Source organism: Hyaena hyaena, unplaced genomic scaffold (assembly GCF_003009895.1).
Source record: "Hyaena hyaena isolate Hyena2069 unplaced genomic scaffold, ASM300989v1 scaffold_1662, whole genome shotgun sequence".
Lineage (NCBI taxonomy): Eukaryota > Metazoa > Chordata > Mammalia > Carnivora > Hyaenidae > Hyaena > Hyaena hyaena.
This window is the reverse complement of record NW_024082299.1, coordinates 132877-158405: the sequence shown is the minus strand read 5'-3', so window position 1 is coordinate 158405 and position 25529 is coordinate 132877. Positions and strand designations below refer to the sequence as shown.

General features: G+C 45.5%; 1 protein-coding gene and 5 non-coding genes across 8 annotated transcripts; 3 read left to right on the top strand and 3 right to left on the bottom strand.

Annotated features, from left to right (window-relative positions):
- Positions 1 to 1131: 1131 nt before the first annotated feature.
- TRIM41 (tripartite motif containing 41) lies at positions 1132 to 11415 on the bottom strand. Of its 3 annotated transcripts, none has more exons than XM_039224547.1 (6): positions 10322 to 11415; positions 5668 to 5763; positions 3373 to 3636; positions 2789 to 2811; positions 2461 to 2588; positions 1132 to 2003 (listed from the first exon to the last, which is right to left on the bottom strand). In XM_039224547.1, exons 1-6 carry the CDS (start codon positions 11129 to 11131, stop codon positions 1402 to 1404), a joined length of 1923 nt encoding a protein of 640 aa, XP_039080478.1. In that variant the 5' UTR covers positions 11132 to 11415; the 3' UTR covers positions 1132 to 1401. The 3 variants fall into 3 exon arrangements, with proteins under 3 accessions (XP_039080478.1, XP_039080479.1, XP_039080480.1); XM_039224548.1 differs by having other exon boundaries at positions 3373 to 3603; XM_039224549.1 differs by lacking the exons at positions 1132 to 2003; positions 2789 to 2811 and having other exon boundaries at positions 2503 to 2588.
- A 1534-nt stretch (positions 11416 to 12949) lies between these two features.
- TRNAV-CAC lies at positions 12950 to 13022 on the top strand. Its single transcript has one exon. It is a non-coding gene; the product is annotated as a tRNA-Val (tRNA).
- A 666-nt stretch (positions 13023 to 13688) lies between these two features.
- TRNAK-CUU lies at positions 13689 to 13761 on the top strand. Its single transcript has one exon. It is a non-coding gene; the product is annotated as a tRNA-Lys (tRNA).
- Positions 13762 to 17440: 3679 nt separating this feature from the next.
- Positions 17441 to 17513, top strand: TRNAV-AAC. The gene has a single exon. It is a non-coding gene; the product is annotated as a tRNA-Val (tRNA).
- Positions 17514 to 24097: 6584 nt separating this feature from the next.
- On the bottom strand, positions 24098 to 24170 carry TRNAK-CUU. The gene has a single exon. It is a non-coding gene; the product is annotated as a tRNA-Lys (tRNA).
- A 435-nt stretch (positions 24171 to 24605) lies between these two features.
- TRNAA-UGC lies at positions 24606 to 24677 on the bottom strand. Its single transcript has one exon. It is a non-coding gene; the product is annotated as a tRNA-Ala (tRNA).
- Between the last annotated feature and the right edge of the window lie 852 nt (positions 24678 to 25529).

Sequence of the window (25529 nt, the reverse complement as noted above, 5' to 3'; positions counted from 1 at the left end):
CAGTTTCCTTTTCCATCAACTCCTAATGGTGACAAGGCCTTTCTGACTTTAGCTTCCATTTTCTGGGATTTCAGCCAGATGTAATCACATGGAAAGACTTAAGAAATGTAAAGATTCTTGGGAAAGCCAGAATCCTAAAGCCTCAAAGCAGTGATAGACAAGGAGTGGCAAACAATCTTAAAGTGCATGCTGAAGAGGGTGCCAGTTAAAACTATAGGCTATTCAAATGGGGTGAGAGAATGAATGCCCTAATCTGTGGAGATAATATGAGTTGTGCAAAAAGCAAGATATGGGGAAAGTACAATCAGTCCTCATTTCTGTGACATCACATTGGAGGGACTGGCTTGCTGTGTAAGAAACCCTGGCTCTACATCCTATTTTTGCCCACCTTAAGGAAAGGACTCCACAAAAGAAGCAAATAATCTTTTTATTGCCACAACACAACCCGTCTTCCCTTTCCCCCATAACAGAAGTTGACCTCCGCCATCAAAGCAAAGGACAAAAGCTGACAAGTGACAGAAGGCAAGGGGTTACTAGAAAAATAGATTATACCCAAGGCTCTCCTGGGGATCCAAACCCCTGTCCCCAGGCTCCAGTCAGGGATCACCAGATGGAGAGAACTAAAGACATGAGGCTGGATACTGACACAAGGAACTTCATTGGACAAAGGGGAAAGGAGCCTGGCAGTGAAAAGATCTGGAGGGGCTGGGTGGGGTGAGCTTTACTCCTAGTGTGAGTGCTGGAAGAAGGATGAGGGAGAAAATAATTTATTGGGTAATACAATGGTATGTAGTTTCAATCATGTCGACCATTCCAGATCTCAAGCTAAATTCTGGCCAGTCTATGGAGGTAGAAGTTGGGGATGAAAGGAGTCTAGAATCCCTCCTACTTCCCCAGAGAGTAGACATTTATTACTCAGCTCTACCCTTTTGCCTAACCTGCCTCCCCCAAAAGCTTCCAAATCCCTTAGCTAAAATTTGCATCAGAAAATGGAATTGGAATGGGGACAGACAGGAGTCTTGCCCAAATATCCCAGCCTGAGAATTGACACGGTGAAAAGTAGGGGCAGGGAAAGGGAAGTTAAATAATGGAGTTAAATTTCCCCTCCACCCTTACTCAAAACTCGGACCCTGGGTGGACAGGGAAAAAAAACCAGGCAGCTGTTCTCGTCAGGGACCCATGCAGACCTGTTGGACAGACATTGCAGGTGAGAGAAGGCCGAGCTGGAGGCCAGGAGGGTTCTTTAGGCTCCTAGAGGGAGAAGTGGGCCTCGAGTCAAAGGGAAGCGGGGAACAACAAACAGTGGAAGGAGCCTTTGAGCCCCCAAACTTATGGGACACCCTCCACCACCACCCGCCCCTCAAGTGCTAATCAGAGGGGCCCCTGCGGGTGGCAGGCTAATCAAGGGCAGAGCTTGATACGGGTGCCCTTGGAGAGCACCCGAAAGAAAGGGAAGACACGCTCGCCCAGGAAAGCAGCTGAGAAGGTATGCACATGGGCTAGAGTCTCCGCATTGTAGAAGCCCAGGCGCCCAGCCTCATAGTCCAGGTACACGCCAAAGCGCCGCGGTTTCTCACTTGGGCTCAGCAGTGTCTGCTCCGTTGAGCTCTGGGCCTGGTAGCGTTTGCCGTTGGTGCCCACACACCACACTTCCCGCTGGAGCAGGGGCTGTTGGGGTAGGTGGAGCCGGCGGCGGCGATGGTGATGGCGCGAGGAGCTGGCATCCCCACTGCCCACAGAGGACCCCCCAGAGCCAACCTTCTCCTTATGATGGGTCGATTCACGGGCAGCGCCCACTGCCCAACCCCGCCGCCCGCCCACCTCTACCTCCCAGTAGTGCCGGCCAGAGCGGAAGCCTTGGGCCCCCAATACGCAGCAGTCAGCTGAAAAGCGCTTGGAATGGTCAGCAACCTCCTGCCGCCGCTCTGCAAGGCGGACCCCCCGGCGGTCAGGGGAGAGCATCAGAGCCGGGTGAGCTGTGTCAGGGTCCAGCGTCAGGTCCACTTGGGGAGGGGGGAGGACAAATATGCCAGGGCTGGAACAACTGTTCCCCATCAGTAGCCAACTCCAAGATTCAGCCTTTCCTGATGCCCTCCCCTTTGTCTCCCTCCCTTCCTGCCTTCCAGTGGTCCTCACCCCACCCCATCTTAGAGGCCAGACTTCAGTTCCTATGGGCTCCAACTCTTTCCCCACTCTTGTTTTCAGGACACTAGACAGGTCTTCCCTCTGGCCCTGGCTCTTGCTATCCACCCTCCATTCCCACCATCAACACCTACCTGGGCTAGGACAAAAACTACTCTTGGCTTGAAGCCCCAAGCGGCCTACCTGTATCCTGCTCCACCTCAGACACAATCTCCCCCCCGTCCCCCACCCCTGCCCCAGGCCCAACTTCCCCCCAGAACCCAATCTCAGGTCTGTGAAGGGAAAGGAAAAGGAAGGTCGTACAGGTGACCTCCCTACCTCGAGCAGCCTGACAGAACATCCGGCTCATTTTCCTCACGATGGCATCTGTCAAGAAGTCATGGCTATGGGGTTGACACGGGTCAGGGGACCAGACCTCTGGGGGTTGCAGCTGTACCTCTTCACACCTGGAGGAAGGGGACCGGGCAGGGGGTGGGACCATGATATTCCCAGAGGGAAGAGCAGAAGCTGAGGGGAAGGAGAGGAGGGTCCAGGAGGCAGAAACTCGGGTCCTGGGGAAGGAAGGAAAGGAACGGGATATCCAAGAGAGGTAGGGATGGGGAACCAGATGCCACTGGGTCACAAAGGATAAAGGGTGGCAACACACCTATTGAAAGTCTCCTTGATGTCCTGGGAATAACAGAAACAAAAAGAGGGAGAGGGAAAAAGAGACAAAGAGAGAGTCAGCTGCACAGAGACAGCTCCTTTCTCCCAATATGATTCCAGCCAGAGAAAGGACTGAACTTGAACAGGGAGTAAGAAAAAGCACCCTCAAGACCCTCAATAAGTGTGTATCCATCTCAATCATCCCTATGCCCTAGCACACTTATCTCATCCTGCTGTGAGACCAATAATGGAATTTTCAACCCCAGTAAAAGGATTTTCACAACATAACTTGGGCATCTTTCTCAGGATGTCTGTCAAAAATTCTTCCCTGGACTCTACTTTAAAACCCTCTTTATGCAACTGAATTTCTTTCTTTTCACTGGGTATAATCACACACACCAACATTTGGCATTAACCGTGTCTCCAGCCTCAAAAAACCCTTTGGTCTTAGGTTAAATTATCATCGGTCCTCCCAATGAGAAGAGAGGCAGCTCTGGACAGACGTTTGGTAAGCACTGCCTGACAGAGCAAATACAGGGTGCTGGGGGGCAGGTGGGGAGAGACAGGGGAGGGGGAACTGCTCACCTGGAGCAGCCGCAGTCCCCCCTGCTGGCTCCGCTCCTGGGCCTCTGCCAGCAGGCGGCTCAGCTGGGCAGCCTGCTCCGCCAGGCGGCTGGCCGCTGCTCCTGCACGCCCTAGCTGGGCTTCGTGCATCTCTCGGAGGCGCCGCTCCAACCCTGCCTGCTCTTCAGCCAGAAACCGTGTCAGCCGCCCGAACTCCGAGGCCACAGCTGCCAGCTCTGACTTCATCTGGCTCTGGGATGATGCAAAGGGGATGGTGGATACCACCTCAACACACAGAAACATAAACTTCCAATTTTGCAACTGCTGCCCCACAGTCCAAGGTAATGGAGCTCTGCATCCCAAATGGAAAGAGGCCCCTATCCCTTCCCCAACCTCCCAGCCTTACCAGGCACCATTCCCACACTCCCAAGCACACTGGTCTCAAACTTGCTAACTTCTGCCTGCAACTTATCTCCACCCTGGCTACCTAACTTGATTCATTCTTCAGGTCTAAATTTAAAAACACTCCCTGAGAGTGGTGCCTGGGTAGCCTGAGTATTAAAAATACTCCTCTCAGGGAGTATTTTTAAATTTAGTTGGTTAAGCATTCAACTTTGGCTCAGGTTGTGATCTTATGGTTTGTGAGTTCAAGCCCTGTGTTGGGCTCTGTGCTGACGGCTCAAAGCCTGGAGCCTGCTTCAGATTCTGTGTCTCCCCCTCTCTCTGCCCCTCCCACGCTCATGCTCTGTCTCTCTCTGTCTCTCGATAATAAATGAACGTTTTAAAAAAAAATTTTTTTTAATTCCCTGAGAGAAGCCTTCCCTCCCCGCCAGATCTAAATCAGAACCACCCCCATAAATATCGTATCTTTCATAAATATCAATATATGTCTTAATGGCATTAACATCTATTTGAAATGTAGTTTACATTTAAGTATCTTTTAACATCCTTTTCCACCACTGCATAAGCTGTTTGCCACAGGGTCCTCAGACCCCAGAACACCACCAATACTTAGTTAAGAGGTTTTTTTTGCAATGAATAAATTAAAAATTCAGGAATAAAGATATGAAGTTAGGGTCTTGACTATACCACTAATGACCTTGGAAAAGTCACCTAATCCTTCTAGATCAGGAGTCTAGCAAACTTTCTCTGCAAATGGCCAAATGTTACTTTACACTTTAAAAGCCAAGAGGCTAAATCATGGATACCATTGTGTAGGTACTTTATGCATAATCAGAGAAAACTTCTGCCTACTCTCAACCCATTTGCCTGGCCTGGACAATCCCAGATAGTGAGCATGCTTTTCACCTAGGTATCATCAGCTAGAGACATTCTTGGAACAAAGAGGGACAGGCCAGAGTGGAGAAGGAAGTTCTGACTGGCCAAGTAGGTGAAGGAAAGTCAGCTTTACTCTCTGTCCCAGTGACACTCATATCCTGACATCTCTCTGCATCCCAGGACCCCAGAAGTCTCAATCTGAGCATCTGGCTAAGAGGACTCTCTGACTCCTAGACCCAGATTCCACTCAATGTGTGACAATTGCCAGCAGTAGAGTCCCTAATGTGTAGGTGGCAAAAAAAAATAATCACAAGCTTTGGGAAGTGGCAAGACCCACCCACTGGCCAGGGTGGTAGGCGTGGGAAAGATGAGGGAAGAGGTCGGACAAGAAAGCTATCCTGGCTTGGTGTCCAAAGCCAGGCCATTCCAGTTTCTGCTGATCTTACAAAAACAGGTAGAGTTGGGGGTTGAGCTGATGGTATTACAGAAAAAATATCTAAAAATAATCCTTGGGGAGAGGTGATCAATTAAGAAAAACAACTGAGAAACATTGGACTAGAGAAGACCAGGTCTCTGTAACTTTCACAAGTTCCTATCCTCCACTAAATACCATGCCCCCCAACCTCCTGTCAGGCTCACGGCTGCTCTGCCTACCACCTACCATCCGTCCTGGGACCTGGAGCTTCTCTGATGGCTGTTATGTGGATTTTGCCTTGCCCACTTCTGCCTTCTGTGCTATCCAGCCTGGTGGGCACACACCTTGAAGTGAGGTGTCTGGGGTGGGAAGCCTGTTCTGCAGCCTTGGGCCAAGGACCCAACCTCTCCGCACTAGAACTATTTCTATTCCATTTTGGAACTTAGGAACAAACATGCCCCCTGACCCTCTAAGGCCCCTCACTCTTCAGGACCCTGGGAATGTGTCTACCTCTCTCCCAGGCTCCTCTTCAGGGAATCTTGTCACCACCTGTGAAAGTAGGCAGCCCATCTTCCCTGCCCTGATCACAGAGCCAGTAAGCCCTATCAAGGACATTCACCCACCTTCAGTTCTGTCACCCGCCTCTCCTCCTTGGCCTTCATCTTCTGCACAGCCTCTAGATGCTTCCTCAGTGGTTCCACATGCCCCTGCAGTTTGGCCTGAGGGAGTGAGAAAAGGAAGGTTAGAAGCCTGGGACAGGAGAGGCACCTGCTTTCAGTGCCCACTTCCCCCACCCTCTCTGCATTGGGTTAGGGCTCAAAGCCTGATCCCCATCACAAGTATCAGACGAGCATCATACTCTCTTCCTCCCCTTCCTTCTCTTCAGATGATGACAAAGGCCTCCAACCCTCTGCCTGCATTCATATAAAGAAGCCCTGAGTGTGTTATCTATAGGTAGGATCCTGATGACTACAGAGCCCCATACCCGGAGCTGGGGTGGACCTGGCTTGAGCCCCTCACCATATAAGGTCCTTCCATATGAATGTTCCAGCCCTTATCAGTAATCTTCCTCATAACTTTCGTTTCTAAATACTTCTCTGATGATTTTGTACCTGTGCTAAAGATCTTTCAGTGGTTCTCCACCACCTACAAAATATGAGGTGCTCTCATTCCCTCTACATTTCTAGCCTCCTCTACTACATTTACCTCTTCTGACCTAGACTCTTAGTTTTAGCCACAAAAAAATTCCTGTCTTTTCTTGAGTGTAATTCCATTATCTTCATCCAGGCTGTTTTCTCTTCCTGGCATTTCCTTTCTCCACCTGGCCCAGGGCAGTCTTCCTTTAAAATACTAGCTACCTAGTACCATGGTTCTCCCTGCCCCCAACTTCTTCCGTCATCCCAAGGGACATTTACAATACTTCCTAAACACTATAATGATTTTTCAGTATGTCTCTGCCAGAACACAATGGCTCCTTATGGGGCAAGGGCGCCACTTTACATATTTTAATTTCTATGCCTGTCCATATGCTTTCTCTCTCATTCAATTACTTACTAAATGGGAAATAAGGGGCACCTGGGTGGCTCAGTCAGTTAAGCATCGGACTCTTGGTTTTGGTTCAGATCATGATCTCAGTTTGTGGTTCAAGTCCTGAGTAGAGCACAGGGCCTACTTTGGATTCTCTCTCTCCCCCTCTCCCTGCCTCACCCCAGCACAAGATCTCTCTCAAAATAAATAAACTTTAAAAAGAAAATTATTAGGGCACCTGGGTGGCTCAGTTGGTTGAGCATCCGGCTTTGGCTCAGGTCATGATCTCACAGTTCATGGGTTCGAGCCCCCGCATTGGGCTCTGGTGCTGACAGATCAGAGCCTGGAGCCTGTCTTCGGATTCTGTCTCCCTCTCTCTCCGACCCTCCCCTGCTCATGCTGTTTCTCTCTCTCAAAATAAATGAAGGAGTTTTAAAAAAAAATTTAAATAAATAAATAAAAAGAAAATTATTACTGGGGCACCTGGGTGGTTCAGTTGGTTGAATGTCCAACTTCACCTCAAGTCATGATCTCACTGCTCCCTAGCTGAATGCTGTGCTGACAGCTTAGAGCCTGGAGCCTGCTTCGGATTCTGTATGTGTGTCTCTCCCCCTTCCCTGCTCACACTCTGTCTCTCTCTCTCTCTCTCAAAGGTAAATACACATTAAAAAAACATTTCAATTATTTTTAAATAAATATAAAGGGAAAACAAAACTCTCTCTTCCTAAGACTTTAACCTTCACAGTAAATATGCACTTGAGCTCTATGTTCCAATCCCTTGTAAGGGTATCTTTTCCTTTTTTTTTTCTTTTTAATTTTTTTAATGTTTTATTTATTTCTGAGAGAGAGAGACAGCGTGAGCATGGGAGGGTCAGAAAGAGAGGGAGACACAGAATCTGAAACAGGCTCCAGGCTCTGAGCTGGCTGTCAGCAGAGAGCCCGATGCTGACAGCATCGAACCCACGAACCGCGAGATCATGACCTGAGCCGAAGTCGGACGCTTAACCAACTGAGCCACCCAGGCGCCCCTCTTTTCCTTTTTAAAATGTTTATTTATTTTGTGAGAGAGCGTGAGCAAGGGAGGGGCAGACAGAGAGAGAAAGAGAATCCTAAGCAGCTTCCCTGCCCCCAGACGTGGGGCTCTATCTCATGAACAGGGAGATCTTGACCTGAGCTGAAATCAAGACTCAGGAGGCTTACCCAAATGAACTGCCCAGGCACCCCCAGAATCTTTTTCTTTGGGACCAGAAATAGGCCCAAGCTGATTTCTTTCTTTTTTTTTTTTTATGTCTCCTATGACTACTGCCTTTTTCCTTTAGGGGTGATACAGAGCAGAAGAACTCAAGCCTAAACTCCAATCTAAACCTGAATGTAGCCATGTGACCTGAAGCAAGTAACACTTCCAATTTCCTTATCTTACATGGGAATTGGGAATAACAGAATGCATATTATGGACAGTACACTTCACACAATGTCTGGCACATGGTAAAGATCAATAAATGTTATCTAGTATTCTCTACCTATGTCTAAACTGCCAGTGACAACCTGATAACGACCCTTGAACTAAAGAGGTTACTGACCCAGAGAGAGTACAAAAGGCAATGGTTGTTGTACACAGGATGAGTGGTTCTAGAAAAAATTACATTAATAATATTATAATCACTCCCTAACATGAAAGTAGCATAAACTACAAAAACTTTTGCTTTTGATATTATCTTCTATTTTTCTCCAACCCTATTCAGAATATTTAGTTTACCATTTAATATTTTTCATAAATTACTGGCAAATTTATAAGCACAAATCCAAACAATACTATTTAAGAGAAATTTTCAAGCGCTTTCACCTTTTTAGGAGCTTTATTTATACATCCATATAATTACCTATTCAATAAAGAAATATTTCTACAAAACAACACTGTTCCAAACTAGCACTAGTTAGTGTACATATTTGAAAGGAATAAACTATCTACTTATAAAGTAACCTGTAAGTTAAAAAAAAAGAATCACTCAAATTAGTTCTAAATAATAAAATTTATGTATTTACATTTGCTGATAAGTTAACGCTAGATTATTTGCATCTATGTGACCTCCTCAAATTGCAGAGCCCTACGAGACTGGCATACAACAGATGTGGCTAACACAAATTCACATATTAAAATCCAGTTTCAGAAGCCCTTCAGAAGAGTCCTATAGGAGGACGGTGAAAAAGGGTGGAATGCCCATGAATAGTCCATCCCAACATTTAATTAACAAACTGCCCATTGATGAGTAGAGTTAAATAGGAGCCAAAAGGAGATTTAAAAAAAGGACAAAAGGAAATCACAACCTCACCTAATAACCAGAGCTTAAACAACAGGTAATGTTACCAATGCAGTGATTCCAATGCTAGGCTGGGCTTTCTTAAAGTTACTCTCCCTGTCTCTGACTCAGAATTTCTAGTGGCAGGGCCCACTGTACTTATGAAAACTCCCTTAGTTGGATAGTGACTTGTCATAAGAGGATGTAAGATTGTCTTAGCTGTACTACTCATTGCTTCTAAGCTATGTTACTCTAAATTTAGAGTTACTCTACAATTGGGGTAATGCACTGACCACATAGGAGCTACCCTCTATTTCTCCTGGTCCCACTGTTTCAAACCCAAACCAGGCTTCACTAAGTGGTGCTATTTGTGTTGGCTGTCTCACAGACCAATCTTCTTTACCTATATCCCAAAGGAGTAAGAGCCAGAAGTAAGGTGCAAAGTATTAACCAAACTAGAATCAGACTCCAAGAAGTCACATGTCAGGAAAGTCTACAACAGACATCTATATGGTGGTGACACTGTTAACAGCATGCAAGGGCATGGGGGCAGGTCATAACCAAGTCCATCACCTACTAATAGCTATGTGGCCCTGTGTGTATTACTTAATTCTATTTCCTAACCTGTAAAACAGGGACAGAAATCGTATCAAACTTACAGGATTGTTTGAAGTTTTAAATGAGATAGTTCATGAAAAATGCTTAGTACAGTGCCTGGTGTACATAGTAAGTTACCTGTTCGGTAAATATTAACTTTTAATCCTGGTGAAATTAAAGTTAGAGATGCCTAGGTGAGTAAGTGCAGAGCCTGGTCTTCTGACTTAAAAGCTGCTCCCTTTTATCTGCATTCTCAGGAAAGGTAAGAGCCTCTTGTCAGTACATCAGACTGATGCAGACCTAATAAAAGTCCTCAGGGACAGAACCAAGCCATATCATGGGGTAGGTGAAAACCCATTAAAAGACAACTGCAGGGCATGTGGGTCTGACACTAGTAGTCATTCCTAAACTTCTGCTCCTTGGGGCCCTTTGCTGTTGAGGCCCCAAGCCCTTCCCATCTTTAGGGGTCTGAGTCAAGAAGAGACTGAAGACTCACCCAGAGGAAAATGAGACTGATGGTAAAGACTGAGGGGCCTGTCACCTGTACTCCTACACTTAGGGACAACGGAAGTGTGAAACAGCAGTGGCTTTCCCCAAGAGATGCAGCCCAGTGATACAGCATCCCCAGCCTTGCCCAAATTTTTTGAGGAAGTGGGTCTTCCCTTATCTTCTACACAGGTCTGCTTTGTCTGTGTACAGGATCCTTCTCACTCCAAACCACCTTGATGCCAGTAAATGCTTAGAAAAGGAGAATCAGCTCATCAGTGCATGAAGTCCTGGGGAGTGGGATGGGACATATTTCCTTTTCCCAGTTCCTCTCCACTCCCAATAAACTCCCATCTTTTACTTCTCTCACTTTGTATTCCTGCACCACCTCCTCCAATGGCACCATACTGTGCTGTTTGTGGCTCCTGGATTCTCGGCACACCACACAGATGGCCTCTTCATCCACCTCGCAGAAGAGCTTCAGGGCTTCCTGGTGTTTGGGACAAATGCCCTGCTCGTTCCCACGGCTCCCTCGACCAGGAGTTGGGTGCATCTGTCGAATCACCTGGACCATGTTGGCCAGCTGCAGGTTGGGGCGGAAACTCCTCCTGGGAAAGCTCTTTCGGCACTGGGGGCAGGTGAAGCACCTCCGAGGGGCTGGAGGCGGGGGCAGTGGGGTGACGGGGTCTAGCTCCTCTTCCTCGTCCTCCTCCAGCACTTCCTCCTCGTCCTCCTCGTCCTCCCCTCTCAGGTCCTCCTCCATGTCCCCCAAGTAGTAGTCCAAATCTTCCTCCTCGTCCTCCTCCTCCCACACGTAGTCCATGTTGTCCCAGTTGGACCCGCCCATGCCACTGGTCCAGAACACACCCTCCTCTTCCTCCTCGACCTCCTCCTCCATGTCGCCCTCATAGTCTTCATCCCTCATGGGGGTATCCCACCCCCCACCGGCCCCCACAGCCTCCACCTCCTCCTCCTCTCCGTCCTCCTCTTCCTCCTCCCGGTCTAACTCATCCCTGTCCTCCTCATCCTCCCCTCCCCACAACTGGGTTACACACACTCGGCAGAAGTTGTGCCCGCAGCCGATGGACACGGGGTCCGTGAAGTAATCGAGGCAGATGGCGCACACCGCCTCCTCCTGAAGGGTCTGCACAGGGTTGGGTGCCATGGCAACGGCAGCCATCTTAGTGTCCAGTCAGCCAGTGTAGATGGGCGGTGGGGGGGTGGGGGCGGGGGTCTTCCCACTCAGATGCCCTGACGACCCTGCCCCACCCCCACCCCACCCCTCCACACCTTTCCTCAATCGCAGACACAGAAAGCTCCGCCCGACAACCCACCCCTCCAGAGTTCCCTACTCCTAGACGACAACCGTGTCTCTGCGAGGGGACGGGACAGAGCTGACCGCTACAGCCAAGTCCCTCAGGTGGCCCTGAGTGCAAATCTGTCCCAACGCTCCCTTGGCCTCCTCATAAACCCCCGCCCCTCCTCACTTCCTGGCCCCGCCCCCTCACTTCCGGCCACCCCTTCAACACTTCCGGTGTCTGCGAGTCACCCAAGCTCGCGAGTTCCCTCCGCGGCGGCGCTACGCCCCTTTCTTTCCTCCCGGGCCCCTGGGCGACAGGAAACGGCGAGGAGACGCTCTAGCAGGCACACGGGAACAGGACGGGAGGGCTAGAACGATGGAGGCCCACGTCTCTGTAATACGAAGGAGCAGGGAACGCGGACGACCTGGAAAGACCGGCCTCCCCCATCCCCCGCCACTGGGAATAAACTTTGGGGGAAGGTGGAGGCTCTTAACGGCCGTCCGTTCTCGGCGGTATGACCGCGTCGGCCCGGCGCCATCCTACTAACCGGACAAGGAGGACAGCGCCAGGGACTCCCCACAGCCGATGCCGGAAGCGGAGGGGCGGGTCCCGGTGTGCGCCCTCAAGTACTTCCGGCCCTTCTAGGCTGAAGACTTAGTTGTTTGGGAATTCAGAATTCCTCGGAGAGGAATCTGGAAGGCGACCGGAGATCTTCCCCAAATTCCCTGCTATAGTTGGTATTTCTGCACGCATTTTAGAAACTGCCGCCTGGTCACTCTCGTATCGTTTAGATGAACTTTTCTAACTGCCTATCAATAAAGGAATAGTGAAATCATTACATAAACATTCACACAGTGGAACACTGTTTAGCTGTAAAAAGGGAATCCTTCACAATGTACTCTGAAGTGAGAAAAGCAAGGTGATGAAAAGTGTAGAAAAAGAGGAGGATGTTAAAAAGGTATTTGATATCTTTGCAGTCCTGTGTTTACTCGTATAAAATAGTTGCCATCAGAGGGTTTTGTGAAATAAGAGTTAACACAGTTTCAAAGCTATCTTACTTAACAGATAGTTAAGTCATTCAGCACTTTCAGAGTGGGCACCATGCATGCTCTGCGTCCAGACCACCTCGAGGTCTGTCTTCATGGAGTCTCAGTGTAAGAGCATGGGCTCAAATTGGGTTTGTGGCATTAATTTCTTTTTTTTTTTAAATTTCATCCAGGCTGTAGAACTGTCACTAAAGATGCCACTTTGGTACGTAGAGCATCTCTGAAATAGATTATTTGGGTGATTGAAATAATACTTGAGGCTTCTTTTTTTTTTTTAAGAAAAGAAAACTGCGGGGGTAGTTACAGGAACGTAATTCATGTACAGAATTCCCAATGAGTGCGGGGCGCTGCGGGATGCCAGGGCTGCGCAGGCAGAACTCACCCTGTTCTCGAGACGCTTCCCACCTAGTGGGGAAACTCCGAGTGAACACCTGCTTCCTCGGAGTGGTAGCCTGAACACCCCAAAACCACGAATCCTCGTGGGTAAACAACTGTACGAGGCCATTTCAAAAGAAGTGTGGCTACGAGACCTGAACACAGCTCAGCCGGCAGCCAAGGGAACGACTGTCACACGCAAATCTGGTCTCATTCAACCCTGTAATCTCCCCAGTATAGCTTCTAGATGGTATTAGTTACATACCAGGGGCATGAGTTTCCGTAGTGTAGTGGTTATCACGTTCGCCTCACACGCGAAAGGTCCCCGGTTCGAAACCGGGCGGAAACAGTAGCTCTTTTAGCCTCCCTTTGGTTTGGAGGGTCACCTATTTGTCCACGCTTCTGTCTCTGGAGGAGAAAGCGCTACCCTCTCAGAGAGAGAGGAACATGAGTATGTCTATTTCTCATTCTAGGAGATGCTCGTGAAGCCGGACCCCAGCAGGACGGAGCTCACAGCAGGCCCTCCACAAATGCTCCAATGTATATTGAGGTCTGGCACCTCAACAGTCTTGCCCTTCCCCAGGGAAGACCATGGGGCCACTTCTCCCAGGTTCAGGGATCCTAGGCTTCCGATCATCTTCCTAGTCTCTAGGATAATCAGACATACAGTAGCTGCTCCATAATACTTATGCAGTTACTTTCTAAAGTGTGCCATCCAAACCATGAGAGACTCTTGAATGCTGAGAATAAACTGAGGACTGATGGGTATGGAGGGGAGGGGAAGGGGGGTGATGGGCATGGAGGAGGGCACTTGTGGGGATGAGTACTGGGTGTTATATGGAAACCCACTTGACAATAAACTATTTTAAAAAATAAATAAATAAATAAATAATACTATTTTAAAAAATAAATAAATAAAATAAATAAATAAATAAATAAATAATAAATAAAGTGTAACATCATCTCTGCATTTGGATTTCAGTTTTCTAAGATAGAACCCAAGAAGCAGTCATGTGCCCAGCTAGCTCAGTCGGTAGAGCATGAGACTCTTAATCTCAGGGTCGTGGGTTCGAGCCCCACGTTGGGCGTAGCTTCTTTTGAAGGGGAAAAAGGAAGAACCTTTGATGCAAAGGCAGGCAGCAAGGTTCTCTCCAGTTCCCACACCAAGTGGGCCTCCGCATCCTTGGCCAAGCAGTAACGCAACATAAGAATGCCCCAGCCATAGGACCCTCGCTGGCCAAAAGGGAGCGAGTGAGGGCTGGGTGCTGGTGTACAAATTCCCTGGGGACCTGTTCCTCAGGCCACCACTTTGCTGAAATTCGCCCGCCCATGGTAAAAAAGCGTCTGGTGTCCAGGGCAAGCTGCGCAGGGAGGGAAGGTTACAGCGTGGCTTCGGAAGCTGCGGGGGGAGATAGGGGGTGGGGGCCTGAGGGCCACCAGAGTGGTGATCACCTAAGTGACTTAAAAGCTGGTATTCTCGAGCTTTTGACACCACCGGTTTTTATGTTTGTTTTCGTCAGGAAAGAGGTTCTCTTCCCAATCTGAGACACTCATCTTCAGCATATTCTCTTCTTAAGGGTCCATCTTTTAAATATTGCCCCACACAGAGGGGAATGTAAAAATATCCTTTATTTTGGAACACTCCAACATGAACATCCTCAGTTTACTTGTCATGAAGTTCTTCCTTAGCTTCAATTGAAATTATTTCAATTGTTAATTGGGTTTTTTTAGTCACACAAATTCAGCCTATTTTCTGTTTTCTGGACATAGAAGTCTCCTTCACGTACACGCCAGACCACAAGAGAAGTCTGCTGATCATGTAAAGCTGGTTTACTGACTAAGCAAATGATTGAATGGCCTTCAGTCTCAGAAGTATGTGGGAATTAGGGAGGGTTTCACATGACACCCTATAAGGACAGTCTGGACAGGAGTTGGTCAAAGTTTGTAAAATAGGTAGATTTGCTGGTACAGTCCTAGCTCATTCATGCCTTCCTGGAGAGTTACTCCTACTATGGTCTTATCTTGGAATTAATGGGTCTAAATCAAATTGTGTCCCAAGAGTTTCAACTTTGACATTTTCTCTTATACAAGTATGGATTTGTTTGCAAATTATGGTTTCAGGTTTGTTTGTTTGTTTGTTTGTTTAAGCCATCTTCACTGGAAATGGAAAACATTCCTTAAAAATCCTGGCTTTTCATTAAAGGGAAGCCCAGGTGGACAGGCTTCTTGGCCCATCTCCCAACAACTGGCACCACACCCTTCCAAGCTTTTTGCTACGATTCCTCCTTTTCTCTCCTCTCCACCCTTTCCACTGCTGCCTCTCCAGCCAGGCCTGGTTTGGAATGCCCTCAGATAGGTGATCCAGGCTACTCGTAGTACAAAGGAGTCAAATGTTCATCAGTTCAAAAATACAGCAAACAAAAGGAATGCTAGTAGGATCTTTGGTCTTTTTTCTCCTTGGCTATGGAGGCCATAGAGGCAGAAGGATTCACTCTGGTTTACATTCCAGAAGGATTCCTTTAGGAATGATGACCAGGACGTGTGACAGGAATAAGACTGCATTAGATAGAGGAACTGGACGGACACAGCCATGGTCTAGAAAGGAAGTGGCTGGCCTGGCAGTGGCAAAGCAGCAGCCAGAAAGGAGAAGCATCAAGGAGGTGCATTGTTTATATTTGGACAGGAGAGGGAGCTCCCAGTTTTCTGCTTTAGATGGTTTAGTACAGAGACCGTGTGTAAAAGTACTGGCAACACTGACCCCACCTTTAGCCCTCCACCCTCTTCAAACCAGGCAATGACTTCCCTCCCACTACGTGTTCCACTGCCCTGGAGGTTAATGTATTCCCTGACTGGAATTCGGGAAAGCCTGTTCTGATCTTCCCTGAAGTGGCACACAGAAGGCATCAATTTAGATAACTACCCTATGACCTTACTGCCATGTCCCTCACAACATAAAATCTAGGGATTAAGGTCTGGACTGGGTGAAGTATAGCTGTGGAGAATGTGGACGAAGAATAGCCTGGTATGGCCTGGGTGGTCTGTGCTCAGCCATTCTCCCTTTCAGTAAGTTACTCTGAATAAAACTCTGTGAAAGCAGTAATGGAATAGCTTGCTTCCTTTTTTCCATCTTAATGTGCCTTCTCAATTTAGAGGATGCTTGTACTGACTTTTAACCTTCTAACACTGAGGAGTGGGGTGGGGTGGGTGAGCTGGAAGTAATAAGTTCAGTCTCGAACAGGTTGGGAGATGTCTAAAAGGTCTTGTCCAAGAAGTGGATTTGTGGGGGTTTCTTTGCTGTTTTTTTTTTTTATTTTTAAATATTTTTATTTATTTCTAAGAGAGAGACAGCGTGAGCAGGGGAGGGTCAAAGAGAGAAAGAGATACAGAATCTGAAGTAGGCTCCAGGCTCCAAGCGGGCTGTCAACACAGAGCCCGACGCGGGGCTTGAAACCACGAGCCGTGAAATCATGACCTGACCCAAAGTCCGACGCTCAACGGACTGAGCCACCCAGGTGCCCCCAAAACATGTGGATTTGAAACTTGGGGAGAGTGGTCATTGCTGGAGCCATAGACGTAGGGGTAGAGGCTGAGTCAAACTGTCAATCGGGACGTGACTCTATAGAGAGATGGCCTTCTGTAGATGGAGAAGAGTCGAAATAGGAGTAAAGCTAGCAGCGAAGCTTCCACTGAGGCCAAGGGAGTTGCAAAAAAGGAGGGACAGATCGGTAGAGTCAAGTTCCATACATGTTCTAGTAAGGGAAGGCAGTAAAACATTGGATTGGGCTACCAGCAGGCCCCTGGTGACCTTGATCCGAGAGTTAGACTTGGACAAGAGGGACTCCACTTTGTGCTCTGGTGAAGAGAGGCTTATTTGTTGCTGACAACTCAAGGATCCTGACTCAGGACTCAGATTCCGTTCCAATTCCTGGCTCCGAAGGTCTTCTAGAATCAGCTTAGGCTACCAAAACAAAACAAAACAAAACAAAACAAAACAAACCATTTTGCAATATTAACCTATACTGCTCTTACATTTGCATGTATATAGATCTACCTATACTTGCATTAAGCCTCATCTCAATTCTGGATGTTGGATGCTAGAACTGATTAGTTTTATTTTTATAAAATACTTATAAGATTTCATTACATTTCAAAATTTAATTAAATATTCAACTTTATTTAAATAACATTGAGTTAAAACTTTACATTTATAATTTCAATTTCCCCTTTATTTTTAACAGATAATTTTACATAATTTAAACAATTATTTTGAAAGCATAATGTAAAACCAATTTTATTTTTGGCTTGTTTATATTTACATTTTAACGAAATATATTCAAGTCTCGTATTCTTTGAATGCATTTAGTATTTCTTTAATCTTTTAAATCTTTAGTCTTAATCCAGCACCAATTGAGTCAGAATTTAAACCCTCCCGCTGTCTCCCTAGAAGAAAGAGACAAAATGGAGTGAGTTACCTAGTATCAAACATCCGAAGCCACGTTTACCTTCCTTCTTGAGAGGCCCGCTGCTTTCATTCACTGCTGTTTCGGGTTTTTTAATTGCAAAATGTGACTGGTTTCAAGACTTACTAAAAGGTCGCGCGCTCCGTAGTTAGTACTATTACGCAGGGCCACGGTGGCGGTGAGAGGCTTTGGTAAACCAGGAAAAAAGGATTCCAAGGGCTCTGCCTTGCGGTTTCCGCGCAGAGACCGGGACAGTTCACATGACCATACTTCTTAGGGGAAGCATGGAACAGCTCTAACATCGTGCGTTTCCGTAGTGTAGTGGTTATCACGTTCGCCTAACACGCGAAAGGTCCCCGGTTCGAAACCGGGCGGAAACACAAGTGGCGGTATCTTTTGCTTTTTTAATTAGCTCAACAGTTTGAGTGAATTTTTCTATTTCAGTCATTTGGCCTTGGAATATATGTGCACATATGTATACAAACGTTACCATAGTTTTCATGTACTCTTGTCTTTTCCAATTCATGACCAGTTCGCTTCAACCAATGCAGTTCAGATCTCTAGATCTGTGGTACAAAGAAGGTGGTCTATGTCTTTAGACCTTCCTTCGGAGAACTTACAAGCCTGATCGGTTAAAAGACAAAAATAGGGAAAGAATGCGACGCAACCACAAATGAAATATTGAAAACTGCAAAAAGGAATGAGCTGGAAATGCCTGGTGGAAGTCAAGTCAGGGAAAAGTATTCACAGGGAAGATCGTTGAGGTGGTAACGACCACACCACCTACAATGTGTTGTGTTGCAATGTCCATACCTGTTTTAGGTGTCTGCCTAAGAGCAGGCGTCTGCCTGAGAGGAACCTAACAATCCTGCGAGGTACTTAATATTGTTGTTCCCAGTTTACACGTCACGCTTCTGAGCCACAGACACATCACATAAGATGAGGAATCGTGAGGTAGAGGAAATAGAAGTCTGAACTAAAGAATGGAAAAGAGGAAAACAAACAGGGCACTTGGAGAAATTTAAGTAGGCACAGGCGAGGAAGCCGCGTTGGTTCTGCCAGCGGACCGTTAGTGATTGGCCAGGTGGAACCAAAGACAATGGCTGCACCATCCACACTATGGACGCTGCCACTAACAGTTCTACGCTGACTCGCTTCATTTCCAGCTTGGGGCCTCCGCATCCACCTGTCCTGACTGGGGCCACCTCCTCTTCTCCAAGTGGCACCTTACCCTTGCTTCCAGCGTGACCCCTCATGCAGACCCACCTGGTATCTACCCTGCATTCCTCCCACTGTCCAGTGTGTCCTCAGTGGCGGAGAGCAGTCAAAAGATGTCTTGGTCAGCCGCCCTCTTCACGGATCCTCACTTGCAGCTCATCAGCCTTGATCCTGTGAGACAGACGCCTCACAGACGCCTCACAGTTGGGAAGCAGGCTCAAGAGGTCAAGGGGGAAAAGGCTTCAGAGAAGCAGTCCACCAATGCTCTGGGCCCCCAGACCAGTGTTTCAGACTTGAGGGATGTCGGTAGAGATGCACACTTTGTGGACCTCTGCAGCACAGCCTGTTTTCATGCCCTGGAAAATACGGTTCACGCTTTCATACCTGATGGAACCCGCTTAAATATTTGACAAGCAACTTCTTTCCCAGCACTTTTGTCAAACTGGAAAGACAAATAAAACATCAAAGTTGTAAATCAAATTGTTTTTAAAGTTTCACGTATCTTAAGTGCAGACAAAGCATAACCAAAAATAGCATAAGAAAAAGATCAATATCTTGCCTATTTCTTTATCATTTCTCTTTCATACTTATTTACATACCTTCCCAGAACTTACAGATGCACTCACCCAACCAAGAAGGCTAAAGCCCAGCCTTGGAACTTAGAGACTCAGAGAAGTGAAGAGTGAAGGTTTCTGGATCAAACCTGGGAGAAAGCTTCTCCTTCCCCTGCTGATCCCATTTCTTTATTCCTTTCCTTTCCTTTCCTTTCCTTTCCTTTCCTTTCCTTTCCTTTCCTTTCCTTTCCTTTCCTTTCCTTTCCTTTCCTTTCCTTTCCTTTCCTTTCCTTTCCTTTCCTTTCTTTTCTTTCCTTCCCTTCCCTTCCCTTTCCTTTCCTTTCCTTTCCTTTCCTTTCCTTTCCTTTCCTCTTCCTCTTCCTCTTCCTCTTTCTCTCTCTCCTCCTTTCTTTCTTTTTTTTTTTTTTTCATGTTTTACCGACTGATTTGAGGCGAGTTAGTACATGCTCCTCACTCGAGGCTCTACACTGCTAGAGTGTCTCCTGCACTCAAAAACCATCCCCCCCAAACTGATCTTCTTGGTGGCCCCAGGACTCTGGGAGGCCAGTACCATCACTCAGTCACTCTTCACAAGGAGAATTTTGATTTATGCCTCAGCTAATCTAAGAGTTTTCATTCCTGTTCCTTGTGGCGATAGTAAACAAATCCAAAGCAACACAATGAACACTAAAAACCCAGCTGGGCCGGACAACAAGCTGTGCAGGAAGCTGTCTGCTTTGAGTCATATTTCTTTTGGGTTACAATTAATGCTAACTTGTCATCATGGTTTTAAAAGCTTCCCTAGGCTCTTCTTGTTTAAATTAATGTTAATTATCATTCTCTTTTTGATGCTTAAATTGTAGCTTCTTGTCGGTGGGAGTCCCTTCACATTGGTCCCTTTATCTGTTCAGCATTGCCCTGACCGTTTGAAAGCATTCTTGTTTCCTGGAAGCTACTCACGCTTTGGACCCATCTGTAATTTTTCCTTACGACACAAGAGAATGATTAGGGACCTTCCTTTTTTTTTTTTTTTTTTCAGTGAAAAGTGAAAGAAAAAAGCCAAATCTAGGTGCCAGGACAGTGCATGAAGCTCAAGTTTCTGGCTTCCCTGCTTCCATGTACCCCAAGGAAATAGTTTAAAGGATATGATTTAACACTGAGGGTTCTATTTAATTGTCACTTTGCTAGATCTTTACATTTCTTCAAATAAGCCTCAACATCATTACTCTACAAAATTATCTGCCTTAAGTTTTAATCTCTCACTCATAAGTAATTATATTCCCTTTTGCTTTATTTGTTAAAAATTTTTATTAGAAAATTTAAAGTAGAGACACTGGTATTATGAAACCCAAATACCTATCACCCAGCTTCAACAATTTCCTCTCTTCCACAATTCCAGTTTTATCTCTATCTCTATCACTTCCCACCCCACTGTCTCTATCTCAGAGGGTGATAAGGACTGTGAAAAAATTAATGAGAGAGATCTGATTGAGTGGTAAGCAAACAGAGATGGGCTACTGAGCATTGCTGGTGGGGTGCTGGGTGGGGGGATGGGCTAAACATTTGAGGGGCATTGAGGAGGACACTTGCTGGGATGAGCACTAAGTGTCATATGTAAGTGCTAAATCACTAAATTCTATTCCTGAAATCATTATTACACTATATGTTAACTAACTTGGATTTAAATTTAAAAAAAAGAAAAAGAAAAAAAAAAAAGAGGTGACAATAAGCTGAGTCCAGAGATACAAAGAGCCAACCTTTCAAAGATCTTGGGAAGAGGCCTTTGGGAGAGGGGACAGAGGGTTAAAAGTCTCTGAAGTAGGAGTGTGCTTGGTGGATCCAGTGAGGGAAGGAAGACCTGGGACCTGGAGTATAAGGAGCCACAGCTATACCTCCTTGGCTCTGCATTCTGATTATTCCATCCATACCAGTAGCTGTTTTTGTTTACAAGTGGATAGAAAAAGGTATGGAGGACACTAGATCTGTAGTCTTAGAGGACTCTCAGGCTAATGAGAAATACAGTAGGACCTTAATGTGGAGTTTCTAAGGACAGATGAATGAACAACACATAGGCTCATTCAGAAGACTGCAAATAGACAATGCACTTAAGGGCTTCTAACTGCTATGAGTTGGTGGTTAAAGCAGGGAGATTGCAGCAGCAACCAGGGTTCAGGTATTGGCTCTACACTGCACCTGTGATCTAATCGGTGCCTCCCTTACCTCCACACTCAATGAGGGTTCAGATGGCTACATCCACAACTGTTACCTGAAATGTCTAAAAGAAAATATCACCAGTGGCTGAGATGTTTGGGAAGATGCCTTTCTCGATAACCACAATTCATGAAGGCACTAGGAAGTAACTAGTGAAAGGACTTAGTGATTTTCTTGTTCCAAAATTTGCTAGCTTTATAAGAAAAACAACAATATTTATAAGTTGAATTTAAAACCTTTAGAAAAACTAGGCTTTAACATTGACAACTGTAATACATTGAATATTAATCACAGAACAAGTATGTATTCTTTTCCATATTCAAAAGCCTCCCTAGTCCTTAGACATTAAACATCTCAAATGACAGCAGAGAGTTTCCCAAAATACCTGGTGATTTTAAGCCAGTTGGTCCTGTCACAAAATGGAGGAGCAGGTCATTCTGGGTCATTTATTTGGCCACTTTTCCTCTGGCATGCAGTCTTCCAGAATTAGGTTGCTCTGATTGACATTTTGTCTTCCTACTGATCCCAAATGCACATTCCCCAGGACACCAGCATGTGACTGAGACCTGGCTTTTATTTAGGGGACTTTGTACCCTTAACAAATGTGATATAATATAAACAGCAATGAAATAACAGGGTAGCATTTGATGGTGGTTGAGCCATTTTTCCTGATGCTACACAGACCCTAGGAGAATGACTTTGTCAAGCTAGTAAAGGGAAATCACTGACTGTTAAAGAAAGAGCTGATACTGGAGTAATTTTGAGACTAGTTAGAAAATAACCATAAATACTTTAAACCCGGAGATAACTTTCTGTTTCAAATGAGGTTTTAGATAAAAATATTCAAGTGGATGGTGAATTAATACTTTATATATAAATTGTATATAATTATTATTGTAGACCACAAGTTGCATGATCTAATAATTTTTTAAAATTTATTTTTGAGGGAGAGAGAGAGAGAAAGCATGAATGGGGGAGGGGCAAAGAGAGTGGGAGACATAGAATGTGAAGCAGGCCCCAGGCTCTGAGCATAGAACCCAAGGCAGGGCCTGAACCCACAGACTGTGAGCTCATGCCCTAAGGTGAAGTTGGATGCTTAACTCACCCAGGCACCCCCATGATGTAATAATTTATACATGCCCCATGTGACACCAAGACCAAACAGAAAGTCACATACAAATTTAATTTCTTATGTTTGGTTGGATTCTTCCTGTCCAAGGGAGAAAGTTTGCAGAGTAAGAAATAACCAAATTTGCCTTTCCAAAGATGTTGTCGCTTTGCAAATGAAGGAAACATAATATCCTTCACAGAACCAGGCCTGAAAAAGAAAAAATAATGTTGTCCTATAGAACTGTATTAAAAGCCATAAAGAGATTGACACTGTGCTCCTCTGAGAGGTAAAAGGAGGGTCCCTGTTCCTGTCAGGCAGTGCCCTGGAGGCCCTGCAATGGGTGTCATCTTATCTAGGACAGGTAGTGAGGGACCCTGGCAATTTTAATGGGAGTGGAGTCATGTTAGATTTGTTAAAGCAGTCCATTGCCACAAAAGCAGTGGAGAGACAGGCAACCTGATTCATGGCTGGTAGGAAAGAATATCAGCCTCTAAGATCCACAGTCCAGTGATTTGTCTACTTCTATAAAATTACAGTCACATTTAAGCTTTGACCCAGCAATCTCACTTCTAGGAATTTGCCCCACAGATATGAGTGCAAAAGTGCAAAACAACACAACATACTTATTAACTGCAGAATTGATTATAATAATAAGAGGTTGGAAACAACATCAATGTCCATCAGCAGGTGATTTGTTAAATAAACTGTGATTTGTCTACAGGGGAATATGATGCAGCTGCAAAAAAAGAAAAAAAAGATTTAGAAAATATACTATGTATTGAGATGGAAAGATCTCCAAATATAAAAGTTGTAGTTATCTTTTTGTATAAAATAGAGGAAAATAGAAAAGTATTTGTATCAAAAAATATGTAACTGTGGAAGAATATATACACAGGTACAAAAGTTGTTACCTAAGGAGAGAAGATGACAGACAGTTTTCACTGAATTCTTTTATATATGGTTCAATTTTTTAACCAGTGTGTAGCCTACTCAAAAGATATTTAAAAACTTATTTGTGTAATTCTATGGAGAATGGTATGGTGATTCTTCAAAAATATTAAACATAGAAATACCATAAGTTATAATACTGGAGCTAAAATTAAAAAGAAAAAAAGAAATACCGTATGATAAGCAATTCCACTTGTAGGTATATCCCCAACAAAAGTGGAAACAGGAACTCAGATATTTGCACACCCATGCTAATAGCTGCATTATTCAGAATAGCCAAAAAGTGGAAGGAATGTAACCAACTGTTTATAGACTGATGAATAGTTAATAATAATGCAGCATATGATGGAAAGAAAGAAATTTTGACACACATGAATGAAACTTGAAGGCACTGAGCTAAGTGAAATAAGCCAGTCACAAAAGAACAAATATATGTATTAGGTCCTTAGAGTAGTCATAGAGATGGTGGAATGGTGGTTGCCAAGGGCTGGAGAAAGGAGAGAATGGAGACGGTAGTTCCTGGGTAGAGTTGCAGTTAGAAAAGATGAAAAAGTTCTGGAGGTAGATGGCGGTGATGGTTGCACAACAGTGTGAATGTGTGTAAAGCTCCAGAACTGTACATGTAAAAATTATTGAAATGGTAAAGTTTATTTTGCATACTTTAACAATTTTTAAAACTACTAATTTACATATACTTATATAAAATTCACTTTGCTAGCAGTAAAGGATAAATCAATCCATGAACAAAGGTGTAGCTAGAAAAAAAGGCCCAGTGACTACTGCACACAGGAAATTTCCAGAACGAGGTGTGTTTTTTTGTGTGTGTTTTTTTGTTTTTTGTTTTTGTTTTTTTTGTCTCAGAGAGATCGAGGTAGTGAATCAATTTTTAATTGAAGTACAAAAAAAAAAAAATCGAAACACACGCCCAACGTGGGGCTCGAACCCACGACCCTGAGATTAAGAGTCTCATGCTCTACCGACTGAGCTAGCCGGGCACCCGTTAATGACTTTTCAATAATTCTTACTTCAAAGTAATATTCTGACTATCTGTGGTTCCAAATTTAAAGGTTGGGTTAGTTGCAATCTGATCGGGCGGCTTGGCAGCCCGCTGAACTCAAACTCTGCAGATCGTGCCTGACTGCCCTCCTGCCTAGGTCTGTTTTCTTCTGTCAGCGACCTAAACTTTTTCCATTCCCGGAAAACGCAGGACGCGAAGGACGGAATAAGCGATCATACTGTGGTACGGACGGGCTCTCCCTGTGATATTTTAATCACGAGTTCAGAGGTAGTATCTGGGAATTCGAGTCCGTGGGTCCCGCTGCCTCTTCATCTAACCTGAACAAACTCCAAGATAGGAAGTTTATTTCCCAGGATTTGCAAACACGCCAGGCTTCAAAACTTGGTGGAAAAACGTAATCGCAGGCCTGCGCTGGAGATGCCGGGGATCGAACCCGGGGCCTCATACATGCAAAGCATGCGCTCTACCACTGAGCTACATCCCCACCTTTCCGGGGAAGTCTCTACATGCTCCCTTGGCTGTGTAATAGCACGGAGAGCGGCTGCACGTACGGCCGAAGGAGCTAACTCAGATATTGCAAAACTGGTCCTGTAGCGCTTGGAGCTGTATTTCAGAGTCTTCTACTGACTCTAGGCAAGTGGATCTCCAAGGAGGGGACGTTCGTTGGAAGAACAGGGCTGGAATAAATACCTGAAGGCAGGGGGAAGTCATTGGGCACAATGCCCAAAATGAATTGTGATCCGAAAAAGTGAAGTAAGGAAGACCGTACGCAGACTGCTAAGTTTGTTAAACAAAAAGAAAGGGAGTGTAGTAAAATACATAATATTTGTATAAAATAGCATTCAGAATTGCAAAGTTGATCGCTTGGAATGGGGAACAGACTGGAGCGTAGTCCGTGGACACACTTTTCGCTGTGTACTGCTCTGTATATCTGAATTTTGAACCACGTTTAAGTCAGTTCATTCCAAGAAAACTTTACCGATCCCTTACTATGTGCCAAGAACTGCTCTAGATATCTGGGGGTCCAGCCGGGAACAAAAATGACACAGTCATCCCCTCTAACAGCTCAAATTCCAGAGGAAAGAGGTAGAGTGTTAGAAAATAGAGCAAGCGTTGAAGATTAGAGTGCGGTAAGGCGCGATTTTAAACAGTGTGGTCGGGGCAGGCTTGGCTGAGAGGTTATTTGAAACAAAGCTTGAAGGAGGTGGGAAGTAAGCCATGCAAGTATAGGAAAAGAGAAGTCAAAGTAATGGTAAAAGCCAGTTCAAAGGCCCTGAGATAGGATCTTGCTGGCACGTTGCAGGAATAGCAAGGAGGTCCATGTGGAAAAAGAGAA

Coding starts and splice junctions, on each gene's coding strand:
- TRIM41 (XM_039224547.1), bottom strand. CDS start 11,131: ATGGCTGCCGTTGCCATGGCACCCAACCCTGTGCAGACCCTTCAGGAG. Junction 2,589..2,788: donor ATCAAGGAGACTTTCAATAG/GTGTGTTGCCAC, acceptor CCCTTCCTCCAG/GTGTGAAGAGGTACAGCTGC. Junction 2,004..2,460: donor GTTCTGTCAGGCTGCTCGAG/GTAGGGAGGTCA, acceptor CCCCTCCCCAAG/TGGACCTGACGCTGGACCCT.